This window comes from Trachinotus anak, unplaced genomic scaffold, assembly GCF_046630095.1.
Source record: "Trachinotus anak isolate AG129_WGS33_773 ecotype Australia unplaced genomic scaffold, CSIRO_AGI_Tana_v1 ptg000001l, whole genome shotgun sequence".
Classification (NCBI taxonomy): Eukaryota; Metazoa; Chordata; class Actinopteri; order Carangiformes; family Carangidae; genus Trachinotus; species Trachinotus anak.
This window is the reverse complement of record NW_027273852.1, coordinates 15,574,253-15,586,783: the sequence shown is the minus strand read 5'-3', so window position 1 is coordinate 15,586,783 and position 12,531 is coordinate 15,574,253. Positions and strand designations below refer to the sequence as shown.

The window sequence follows — 12,531 nt, the reverse complement described above, 5'->3', positions numbered from 1 at the left end:
AATCCAAATGTACGGAGTTCACTGCACTCGCAGGCATGTCCATGAGGGCTGTCCAAATGTACAGTATCATTTTGTTTTTTTCATGTATTCAGGCTTGATGTTGCACAGACAGATGAACAGACTGAATAATTTGAATTGAAAAATTTGAATTTGTCACAATTTGTTAGACTAGCTACTAACCAGAAAGTTAAATAAGAGTATTGGTGAGTTTTATGGATATGGGTGAAACCAAGTTATGATGATGGAAGTACCTGAGCTGAGCATTTTTATGAATAAACTGAAATGCTGCATTAAGTGACTGAAAGAAGTGAAGAAGAGGGTAGACAGCAAGTGACATCATGACTTCAGCTCTCTTTGGCAATAATGGCAGACATTTTCAAACATTATCACCTGGAAGACATTCGGATATGGAGGTGGTAAAAGACAGTCCAGGTGATGCCTCTAATGTGCTGATCAAAAGAAGGGGTAGGATCAAATGTAACACCAGCTTCTTGGTTGTCATAAGCTGATAAATCACACAGTTGTCAAACGTTACTGTTGCTTGAACAAACTGTCACGGTGGGCCGGGACAATGACCAGCATCTCAGTTTTAATGCAATTCAGGAGCAGGAATTTTTTGTGACATCCATCCACCATTTGAGAAGGGTCATCAGCTTTTACAGGTATCCTCAGCTGAGTATCCTCAGCATAGCAGTGGAAATGAATCCCATGACTGTGTTTGATTTGATCTGGAGTTGAAATATAAATAGAAAAAAGCAAAGCCAAGAACAGAGCCCTGTGGTACTCCATATTTCACAACAGAAAATATTAAAGTAGAATTATTGTAGGAAACACACTGTGGTCCTTGGAGTCAGACCAGATTGAAAAGGCTCCAACAGATTAATGTTAGATATATGGGCTGAAAGCTGCTGAGACACAACTCTCTCTACTGCTTTTGAAAACAATGGAAAGTTAAAGAGTGGTCGATGATTATTAAGAGGTCATTCTCTATGTTGATCTAATGCAGGGGGTGATGGAGTCCCCTCCTCTTGGCATGTATTGTGTTACCCTGTCACTGTAGGCGGAGGCCAACCGGACTACCAACAGGGCTGGCAAGGAAGGAGCAGACAGTAGTTGTCAGTCACAGAAAATCACAATGTGCGTCTGAGGAAGCAGCATCACAAGCCTCCTACAACTGAACACTGACATAACTTATTCTGCTGCACCATGGAGCTCCACTGATGTCCAGCAACTATTAAATCACATGTTTTCTCACATTTACATGGTGTTCAGAAGTTTTTGATGCAATTGCACCTGCAGCACAAACACACAAACAAACAAACACACACACACACACACACACAAGATCAGCCTCATCATGCTCCTCTCTCTGTGGGACCATCCCTGCCTCCAGGGGCTGGGACAGAGTTTGGTCTTGAAGTAGACATTGATTTAATTTTTCTATCACAGATAACATAATCATCATCATCATCATTATCATCATCATCATCATCATCATCATCATCATCATCATATCTTCATCTTCAACAACAGTAATGATAAACCTGTAAGGGCATATTCTCTAAATATCATACTACACACACACCAACGCGCATTGCGCATGCCTGTGTGTATGTGGACAGATGGTCAACTTTCCTCACAAAGAGAGAGAGAGAGAGAGAGAGAGAGAGTTTCTTTGGCTCATACAAATGGAAGATTTGTCACGTGATCCCCGGGGCCGTTTTAATGACGTATGCACCATATGGCGCGTGCCGGGAGGGCGGGGCCCCGATATGCTAATTGCCCCCTGCCCGTGTGTGTGTGTGTGTGTGTGTGTGTGTGTGTGTGTGTGTAAGTGCTGGGTATAAAAGCGGCATCATCTCACTAACACATCACAGACAGCTCAGCGCAGGTCATCACGGTCACGCACGGACACGCACAGAGAACGCACGGGATGCGTGCGATCTAACGGACAGCGGACCTTTACAACAGGTAGGTGTTCAGCAGAGTCACATCCGACTGATCAATTCCTGCTCTGATTGGTGCCTCAGATTTCTGCATAATTTGACCTCCAGGATGATGAAATTATACCAAATGAATATTTACCTGTTAAATCTGTCTCATCTGTAGCTATCCAACTGAGTCAAAAATAAACTAAGAGTCCTTTTTTTTTCATTGATTTGCGATTTAATTTATTAGTATCATTTATATATATGGTTTTTATTGTTATTATTAGTTAGGATTTAAAGGCTAGTACATTTTTAATCGTCTTTTTTAATTGAATCGTCCTCCCTCAGCCGTTTACCTGCAGATATTTTTCTTGTTTTCTTCCCGGCAATTTCATTTTTATGAAGTAGGCTATTATTCATTTAATCGTTTCTGTTGTTTGTTTGTTTTATTTTCTTGATTAATATTCATCACCACCTCCACCTGTCTCACCTCCACCTGTCTGTCTTTCTGTGAAATTCACGGGACCCATCAGCAGAAAGCGGGGATGGAGGAAAAACGGATTTAGTTCGTCAGCATAGATCAATTATTCTTATACTTATTCTCATTCTTAAAAAAACTTCTGACTCCAGCCTACTAGTTCAAATAGCCTAAACTAAAACTCGTCGTTGCGTTTCATTGTGTAGCCTAACTAAACCATTTGCTTCAGTTTTTAAAATTTCTGTGCAGGCAAAGTAAATATCTTCAGAGACATTTTATGTTACATATTTTAAATGTATAAAGATTTAAATTTGAAGTCGTGTGAATAGAATAAAATCTTCAATTTAATTAAGCAATACATCAAATTTGAACAATTGAAAAGCTGATTCCGTTTCTGTCCACAAAATCGGAGGCTGTTGGGCTCGAAATTCTCCATTTTTCCGACAGGTTCATGATTTTTTTTAACAGTTTAATATCAAACTAAAGGTCATGTGTGGGCTACAGACTATATAGTCTTCTTCGGGGGATTTGTGGTTTTGACCTGTGCATAGATAAAGTTAACTTAACACTGGGATTTTTTTTTTTCTTGCCATTTCCAGCTTCATGTTGACGGCCGCCTATTATTGCACCGTCTCCGTCCGCAACAGATTGATAAAGTCACATGTATTTGATTTTCCCCGGAGAGACACAAAAGAGGAAGCAACTAAGGCCTAATACGTTTTCTGTAGATACGAGTTAAAAAAAAAAAAAAAAAAAGCCGCATATTTTAAAACCTGTTTGTCAATACGTTTTCACTTAAAAATCTTCTTCTTCTTTAGTTCACACATGTAAAGAGCATCCCAGCATCTCAATTATATGTTTTTTTTTAAAAATTGTGTTTCTACCCTGTTTATTTAAAAGAAAATACAAGTTAGAGCCTCCATTCATCATCCATCCACACACCTGCTGATTCTGTCCAACACAAAGAAATGAACCAAATATATTGAGTCTGATCTCATGGGAATGAAACTTTTCATAGTTCAATTCACTTCAATACAACTTCTCTTGGTCATTTTAAGGGTATTTTATTGCAGCAGCTTGCCACCAAGATCAGCAGATATGCACACAGTAGATTGGAAAAGAAAAAACAGTGTTAATAGCACAAAACTAAAAACAATAAGAGGCTATAAACTTAAAAACTATATGTGAAAGTGGTAATAAATATACAATAACTCTGTGGACTATCTGGACACAACCCTGCTGATCATTTTAAATCATTATCGAGACCAATAAAAACAGATTTAAAAGAAAATCTGGAGCAAAATGTTTGGTGATTATTTATTGCTCTCTCTTATCCTGTTGTTTTGCAGAAAATGTTTATATGAAAATAAATTTCACCTGATCCTAAAAAAAGACAAGTTAGCAAATGGGGTGGTTATTTATCACTTTTTAAACATTTACCAAAAACCTTAATAACAGCTGTGAGAATAATAACCGGGGCTCCAATAGACAGGTTTATTCTTGTCTATTCATTAGCTTTCTGCGATAATGAGCTCTCTGCTGCAGCATTTTATTGTTTTCTAATGAACATATTTCCTCTGTTTTCCAGAGAATCAGCATCATGACCAGGTCTGTGCGGGAGGAGCAGGCGTCAGTGGAGTCGGACGAGCAGCAGGAGCTTCACAGCCCCACAGGAGGAGAACCAGAGAGGGGTGAAGGAGGAGGAGGAGGAGGAGGAGGAGAGGAGGAGGATCACCTCCACCATCTGGAGGAGGAAGATGACGACGACGACGACGAGGAAGAGGAGGAGGATGAGGAAGATGGTGAGAACAAACCCAAGAGGCGGGGGCCAAAGAAGAAGAAGATGACGAAGGCACGAATGCAGAGGTGAAGGAGATAGTTTTGTTTTCCCACTTCTTGTCTTGAGTTTTTAGAAGAAATATTTTCCGCATGTGAGCTCAGCTAAAGTGCAAAAAATCTAAACTTTCTCCGGACGGTGGCTGCATAGGAAAGACCGGGGGTTCATCCTCTGAGGAGCAGGATTATGATCAGTAAATGTAATGGCAATCTGAGTTATGAATAAATTAACATCACCATCTCTCTGAGTAGGTGTGACAAATTCATAGTTGTTTCTTGAAAATACAAAAACAGAATCATCCAATTTTGAAGGCTATGATCCTAACATTTTTTTTTGAGAAAACCAGACCAGTACGTCAGAGGCCTCAGCAGTAGCTCTGCTTTCATTCTTGATTCTAAAATTTAAGTTTCCCTCTGTCTCAGTCTGGGTGCCATTCTTAAAAAGCACTTTGAGGCTAAAATGATCCATCTTATTAACATTCTTAAAGCTGCTATTATTGATATTTCTTTTAATAATAATAATAATAATATTACAGATGACAAGTTGAAAAAAATGGGACAATGTTAAAGTGATGGACCTAGAGAAAATCATCAGCTCAATGTGCAGCTCCCATCGACTTTATGGAGCTTTATAGTGAGTTTCAGCTCATTGTTTGGCTGTCTGACCCGCAACTTCATTGTTTTGGTTCATTCTCACACGCAGCCACAAACAGCACCTGTTTTCAGCAAAAGTCTCTGAAAAACCCACTGTACACTACCTGCTCAGCACCAGTTAGCAACTAGCTGGTGAACATAGAAGCAGCTAAAGAGCCTCATATTTCCCTCAGGACTTGGTAGAGACCAAACACGGAGCTAAAAGCGAGTGATTATTGGGCTTGTAGCCATCAGGTGGCCAGAAACACGACTCCAAATGGATGATAATGTTACTCTGTAACTGCTGGATGTGTAAAATATGCTACTGTTTGTAAACAAGTTCAGCATATGTGTGTAAACTTCTTCCTGCTGCTCCCAAGTGGCCAAATAATCCGTTATTGCAGGTTTAAGCTTGAGGGGTGTTTTCTAAAACCATCATAACCATTCAAACAATCTTAGAAATGATTATACATTATAGATCATAGCCTCTGGCCAGTGTTCTGTTAAACAGCAGCTTCCGGTCCATGTACAGTAAAAGCAGAGTATTAGATCACAGCACTGTGAGAAACCAAGGGGGAAATTCCCACCGGGACCAACACATTTACAATTTGATTAACTCATAATCAAGATGGGAGAAGAGAATTTGATTAAAACATAGCTACGCTCATCTACGTCGCCCTCAGTTGCTATCAATGCCCACACAGCAATAAACCTTACCAGCGGGAGTGATTGCTTTGTCAACATGTTTTTGCCCTGAATTCTGTCTCTCAGGACACATACATGCTGCCCTGTCCTCTAACCAAATGCAGTCTGAGAGGAAAATTTGCAGATACTCTACAGGCCTGAAAAAAATTCCCCAACATCCTGACAATTTTTAATTGAAATATTCTCCTTAACAGACACTGGAATTGAACATCAATCAAAGATAAAGCAGTCAACAACAGTGGGCTGGTGTGACCTCATGAGTTCCCTGAGTTTTCACTTCAAGTTTGATCAAATTTTCATAACATTACTAAAAATTTGTCACTGACAAAATCATGCAATCTTTTTTTTTTCAGGCGACTGTCTCACATGCGTTTGACAAGAGAGATAACTGTGACCGAGGTGTCTTTTTATGCTTAAAATATATTTTTTCTGACTCGTGTGTAACTGCATCAATCATACTGTACTTTTAGCTGTGACAGTGGCTTTGGCAGTTGACTAAATGCTTCAGAGTACACAAGAAAACTGCATTAAAAAAGGTGTAAGCTAATGTGCGAATTACTCATTGTTGTAGACATTTGTTTACCTGCAAAGTGATTCTTGAATAAAGATTATCACTATCAGAACGCTACAAATGTGATATGTAATAAGTGGGCTAATGATGAATCCACCGTGTTTCTGCAGGTTTAAAGTCCGTCGCATGAAAGCTAACGCCCGGGAAAGGAATCGCATGCATGGGCTGAACGACGCGCTGGAGAGTCTGCGGAAAGTCGTCCCCTGTTACTCCAAAACCCAGAAACTGTCCAAGATCGAGACGCTCCGCCTCGCCAAGAACTACATCTGGGCTCTGAGTGAGATCCTGCGCTCCGGGAAGGCACCTGACCTCATGAGCTTCGTCCAGGCACTCTGCAAAGGTCAGTATTAAGAAAAAGCAGCAGACAGTCTGGAACCAGTGATCTGGTCATAGGAAATAAATATAAAGGGTTGTGAATATGTGGCCTCAACCAGTGACAGTTCCTTACACTGAAATATCAGTTAAACCCAGTAACTTACAGTGTCCTCTAGCCCAAAAGCTGGGAGAGCCATTGGGCGTTATAACTAAATGAGTGTGAATGTCTGAACCTTTTCGTGAGAATCCATCCAACAGTCTGGACCAAAGTGGTGGATTGACCAATTGAAACTTCCATCTGCTAATTCATAATGTTTTAACGAAAAAAAAGTCAAATATTATGGATTTTTATATTAATTACAAGCTCAAAAAGTTTGAGATACCATTTGTTGGATCAGTCTTGAGTGTTAAGGCATTTTAGTCACATTTAGTAACAGGTATTAATATTTATTAACAAGTAGAACCACGTACTGGCATTTATTAAGTAGGTGCATTAAATTATATCACATTAATTAACAGGTATTCATCAACAAGACTTTATTAACAGGTATTAAAACATATCACTACAAATATGAAAAGATATTAATATCAGTTGCCAGGTATCAATATTAGGGTCAACAGGTATTAAAAGATTTTAACAATTACTAACAAGGTTCTGATATAATATTTAGTGAGACATATTGATAATTATTAATATTTAATAATTTTCATTAACAGTTACTGGCAGTTATAAAAGCTATTAAAATATATTAGTATTATTTGAATGCTATTCATACTTATTGATAAATATTAAGAAGCACTCACACTTTTTAACAGGTATTGACATTACATTTAGAAATATGTATTAACAGGCACTGATATTAACAGGTATTAATCAAATGTATTGATCAGTACTTACTGACTATTGTCTCTGTTCTCAGGTCTGTCTCAGCCAACCACTAACCTGGTGGCAGGCTGCCTGCAGCTGAACCCTCGGACTTTCCTGCCGGAGCAGACACCTGACATGCCGGCTCATCTTCCTCCTGCTGGACCTGCTGCCTATCCAGGGCACTTCTCCTACCAGAGCCCCGGGCTGACGGCCGGCCTGCCCAGCCCACCCTACGGCACCATGGAGCCCTCCCACATCTTCCATCAGGTCAAAGGTCAGCCATACGGCCCTCTGGAGCCCTTCTTTGATGGTGTCCTGGTGTCAGACGGCCCAGCTTTTGACCCGCCCCTCAGCCCGCCACTCAGCATCAATGGAAACTTCACCTCGTCCTTTAAGCATGAGGCTGTTGCAGCCGCTGAGTACGACAAGAGTTTCTCCTTCAGCATGCACTATGGGGGAGGAGGAGCTGGGGGACACGCTGCCATCTATGGCAGCGGGGGGTCCAACCCGCGGTGTGGTGAGCTGCAAGTGGACGGGATGATGGGCTTTGACGGACACTCGCACCATGAACGACTGATGAACGCCCAACTGAACGCCATCTTCCATGACTCCTGAGGAAGAGGAGGTTGAAGGACTAAGAGACTGATGGAGACAGAGACGGACAGACAGACCATTATATATCTTTCTTTCTGTCCTTTCCTTTTTTCTTCCTGTCTGTCTCAGGCTTTATGACTCTGTTTGGTCATGAGGACAGTGGTGTTGCGATAATATCACGTTGTTGATGTATTCTTTGTAGCGCTTCATCCTGCGGAGAGGCTCTCTGAATGTCTCATTATTATCCATATTATGACTTCAGAAAATAATCAATAAGCAATAAGCAATAATCTGGAATAAACTATGCAATTTTGTTAAAACCTGAGCAACGCTCAGCTGATGATTCCAAATGTTGAAAGAATAAAGATTTCTCTATTTTTGGGTCAGTGTGTCAGGCGATGTTGGGCTGGTGTTAAGCCAGTTTTAAAGCCGGGAGTGGGCTGGAGTGTTCATGTTGTTCATGTGGTTTTTACTTTATGCTTTTATAACGTTCCTGTAGCGTTCTGTTAACATTTCATGTGACTCTTGTTCATATTTTATAAGATAGATGTTTATAAAGGCCTTTTATTAAAAGGAATTCAATGTGATTCATCTGAGACTCTGTTCATCAGCAACAAAACAAGACAACAAAACACTTCAGTTTAGTCCAGTTCACTATGGTTGTATCCATCAGTTTGAGACACTCATATTCGCATACATTCGAGTGAGAGGTAACACTTTCTTTAAAAGAGAATTGAACATTACTTATAATGTCTAAAAACACAACTATACATAAAACACTCAGATCATAAAAACTGTAGAATTTCAGGTAATAAACACAAAATATTTCAATGGTCACATAATAACCTTTATCTCCAGTTTTGGTCATGCCACTCTTTAACAGCAGCTGAATGCTTAATGCAGACACTGTATGAATTAAGCCTGAATTTCTTGATCACAACTTTTCAGAACCAGGAGGAATTTCCATCATGTCAACTGATTAATTACCCAGAGAATTACAGATCTGGATATGATGTGGATCTTAGATGTGGACCACTCAGTTTTTTTTTTGGACGAGGCAATCCTCTTTTAATCAAACTTTATTGGAATTTTCAACAGACAAAACAACTCAAGGGCTCCATGTTTACATTCAAAGTGAACACCCACTTTGTGCATGGTCGAGTAATTCATGCAGAGTGAGCACAGAAATCAAAGTCATTGGCCGTAGAGACAGGGTAATTAAAACATGTAGTGAGAGATAACTCAGCGTATAAGATCAACAAAATCAGTGTCTTCTCAGTTTAAGAAGATTTAGCAACCAGCTGACAAACCTGTAGACATCCCTAAAAAATAACAAGACTGAAAACCTTCCTAAGAGGTTGAAGTCTCAGAGATACAAGGTGTCTGTGTGACAACAGTGCTATTTAAAGTGGATTTTAGGTTCCAAGTATGACGCTAAACACATATCTCCTTACAGAGAAAACCCTGTTAACATGTTAACAGCATTATCACATCGACTGAAGGACAAAACCAGGATTTGTGTGTGTGTGTGTGTGTGTGTGAAGGACACAGATGTTCGTTCTGCAGGCAAGACTTTAATTTATGAAAATGATCTTGTTTATGCATGAGATCCCCCTCCATACATACTGCTGTCCTGCTGTCCTGCTGTGTGTGTGTGTGTGTGTGTGTGTGTGTGTGTGTGTGTGTGTGTGATGAAGTGTGTAAGTCAACAGGGACAATATGGTGGCCATATCCCACCATTTAGCCTCTCTGTTAAAGTGGAATAATAATGAGAGAAAGTCAGACTGCAGCATAAAGATTCACTCATCCTGTTCAAATGGAACAGAATTTATTTGCACACTATACTTAAAGGATAATACCTACTAGATACAGGTATCTGGAACAAAACTATCATGATAGTCACAATATGAAGAAAATCACTTTTAAAATAAATGACAAGACATTAAAAAATGATATGAACATTGTGTGGACATTTCTCATTACACCCAGAATACAGGTACTGCAGTAGCAGCAGCAGCAGTATAAGCAGTATTAATAGCAGTATTAGCAGTAGTCTTTGAGATAGAGGTTTTTTGTTTCAGTCTGTTGGCTGATCATAACACTGATTAATGCAGCTTAATCTCAGCCATCTGTCATCAACACACACACTGTGTATTTGTAGCTCAGAAGGTATTTATTCCACAGCCAGCGCACATCCTGCTTTCTGATTGGTTGGCAGGTGTCTGTTAAAGTCATATACAGTATCATGACAGCTTCAACAGTCAGTACTGAAGGTATATTTACCCACAGGTAACCATAACAACAGTACTGATACTTCACACCTGGTAAGCGCTTACTTGTTTTTGTTTTTTTGTGTTTACTGCTTGTTTTTTGTGAACATTAATCCTGAGAAAGGAAAATGCATATCCAAGTTCCATGTCAGCAAGAGGACTTAAGGAATGGAATAATGCGAGAGAAGTATTACCAACGGAAAATAACAATAATAAACGACATAGAATAACCTGTGTGTTTGTGTCCACCTGTCCAATGTTGAGCCCGTTTAGCTCTGTATTTGGTCTCCACCAACCCCTGATGGAAATATTGGGCTCTTTAGCCGCTAAATGCTCCACTATGTTCACCAGTCAGTTGCTAACTTAGTCTGTCTGATGTACAGACTAAGTTAGCAAGTGGGTTTGTACAAATTTTTCACTGAAATTAGCTGCGTAAGAGACTGGACTAGACGTGCTGTTAGTGCACAGTGTAATGGCTGTAGAAAGGTGACACTGCAGTGTTTAAAATGGTTCTCTATAATCTCTAAAATCTACCCAGCAAAAGGAAAATTTAAATAAATACATTTTAGCCTATTTGTCATGGTAGGTATGTATTTCAGATAACAGCAATAATATAATTGTCATAATCCTGTAACATGGACAACATGTAGAGTTACAGTTGCAGCAACAGGCCTAAGAATTACAGTTTGCTGGGTTTACTTGACGTTCATTTTCCTGATAATACATGCTGTTACTTGAGTATTATTTTCAGTGTAGAGGATCTGAATACTTCTTTCACCACCGCTGCTCATTCACTGACCACAAACCGATTTAAAGACACAGCTGTAGACTCCTCTTGAGCCCACTCACTGTGTGCTCGCTCCCGCATATCCTAAGGATATATGCGCGCCCCCGCGCCCGCTGGTTACGCGCCGGTGGCCCTGCTGTGCCCGAGCTTTGAGTCCATGCGGTAAAGCTGATGCCAGTCACCATAGCGACAAGACCCCGGAAATACACCGCAACCTGCACTTGGTGATCAGCTTACCGAACATTTATCTGTCGCTTTGTTTATCAGAGAGGGACTCCGTGTTTGTTTGTTTGTTTGTTTGTTTTGGTCAATAAACATGTCGGAGCCTGAGGAGGAACTGCAGAGAGAGAAGAGAGACAGCGCGAAGAAGAAGAAAAAAGAGAAACGGAGTGGAAAGAAGAAGAAGAAGGAGAAGCGGGAAGAAGAAGCACAGCGGCAGGTGGAGGAAGAGGAGGAGGAGGAGCACAGGTGAGCGGTTCTTCTGAGGTTTCTTCAGGTCCAAGGTCTAAACTGAACGACAGAAGAGTTAATGTCAAGTTTAGTGAAAGATGGATTCCTGAATTCTTCACTTCAAAAACCCTGTAGTCAAATTTTTTTAATCTGAAATCTTTTTTGTGTTCCCTTGCAATGTTTTACATTCTTCCTGATCCATAGGAACAGTCCAGTTATATTACACTGTCCATTTAGGGAAACACTCTGCACATACTACAGGAAGAAGAGGTGATGCATTTATTCCTGTTTCCTTCTTTCAAAGGGCTGAACTCAAGCAGTGTACAGACACCAGCTGTGAGCACAGCTGGAGCTGCTCTGCCTGGCTGTGCTGGCTGATGCTGCAGCTGTAGCTGTATTTGTGGTTGAATCTATGACGCTATAGACAGTAGCTGACCCGTGGCTACTCTTTACTGCTGCAGTTAACAGTAGCCAAGAAAGCATCGTGAAGTCACATTAGGCCTGTCTATCAGATCTGACAGATGTGTTAATACACCTGGGGAATTCAGGAATACAGTAGCTGACAATACAATGCACTGCCATCACAATCATGTCAATTCATTGCACACACAAAACCCCTGAAAGTAGTTAATGTTACACCCATTATAAACTAATGTCACAGTAGTCATAACAAATTAAGCACTAAATCGGCGACAGCAGCAGCCAAAGATGTATCATCCTCTATTGTTGTAATTTGATTAGATTTCACTTTATTATCATAAAGTTATCATAAAGTCTGAAATCTGTCTTTCGTTCACAGGTGTTCTCTGTTTTACATTAATAACAAAACACAACATGTAGCTGAACAACAAAACAAATACTTTAAACATGTAATACATCAGACATTGACAGTAGGTATCTCTAGTGCACTCACTTAATTGCTCACACTGAGGCAAAATGTGCACTTCATGGCAAATACAGATATTCAACAGATAAAATTTGAGAGGGGTCTAGTGTTCAATTACCAGCTAGAGACAACTTTCTTTTAGTTTAAGAAGTTTGAAAACTTGAAGTGTTTGGTCAGTCAAGCTTTTAGCTGAACCGAGAGGCAACTGTA

At 40.0% G+C, this 12,531-nt stretch overlaps 2 protein-coding genes across 2 annotated transcripts in view; both read left to right on the top strand.

Annotated features, from left to right (window-relative positions):
• The first annotated feature begins 1,811 nt into the window (after positions 1 to 1,811).
• Positions 1,812 to 8,515, top strand: neurod1 (neuronal differentiation 1). The gene is made up of 4 exons (XM_071480200.1): positions 1,812 to 1,971; positions 3,995 to 4,272; positions 6,262 to 6,491; positions 7,387 to 8,515. The coding sequence occupies exons 2-4, from the start codon at positions 4,007 to 4,009 to the stop codon at positions 7,947 to 7,949; spliced, it is 1,059 nt and encodes a 352-aa protein (XP_071336301.1). The 5' UTR covers positions 1,812 to 1,971; positions 3,995 to 4,006; the 3' UTR covers positions 7,950 to 8,515.
• Positions 8,516 to 11,091: 2,576 nt separating this feature from the next.
• cerkl (CERK like autophagy regulator) overlaps positions 11,092 to 12,531 on the top strand; it is a 35,500-nt gene continuing 34,060 nt past the window's right edge. Inside the window, exon 1 of the mRNA XM_071480188.1 lies at positions 11,092 to 11,453. Within this exon, the coding sequence (XP_071336289.1) occupies positions 11,302 to 11,453 (152 nt within the window). The 5' untranslated portion in view covers positions 11,092 to 11,301. The remainder of the gene's footprint in view (positions 11,454 to 12,531) is intronic.

Coding starts and splice junctions, on each gene's coding strand:
- neurod1 (XM_071480200.1), top strand. CDS start 4,007: ATGACCAGGTCTGTGCGGGAGGAGCAGGCGTCAGTGGAGTCGGACGAG. Junction 4,273..6,261: donor ACGAAGGCACGAATGCAGAG/GTGAAGGAGATA, acceptor GTGTTTCTGCAG/GTTTAAAGTCCGTCGCATGA. Junction 6,492..7,386: donor CGTCCAGGCACTCTGCAAAG/GTCAGTATTAAG, acceptor CTCTGTTCTCAG/GTCTGTCTCAGCCAACCACT.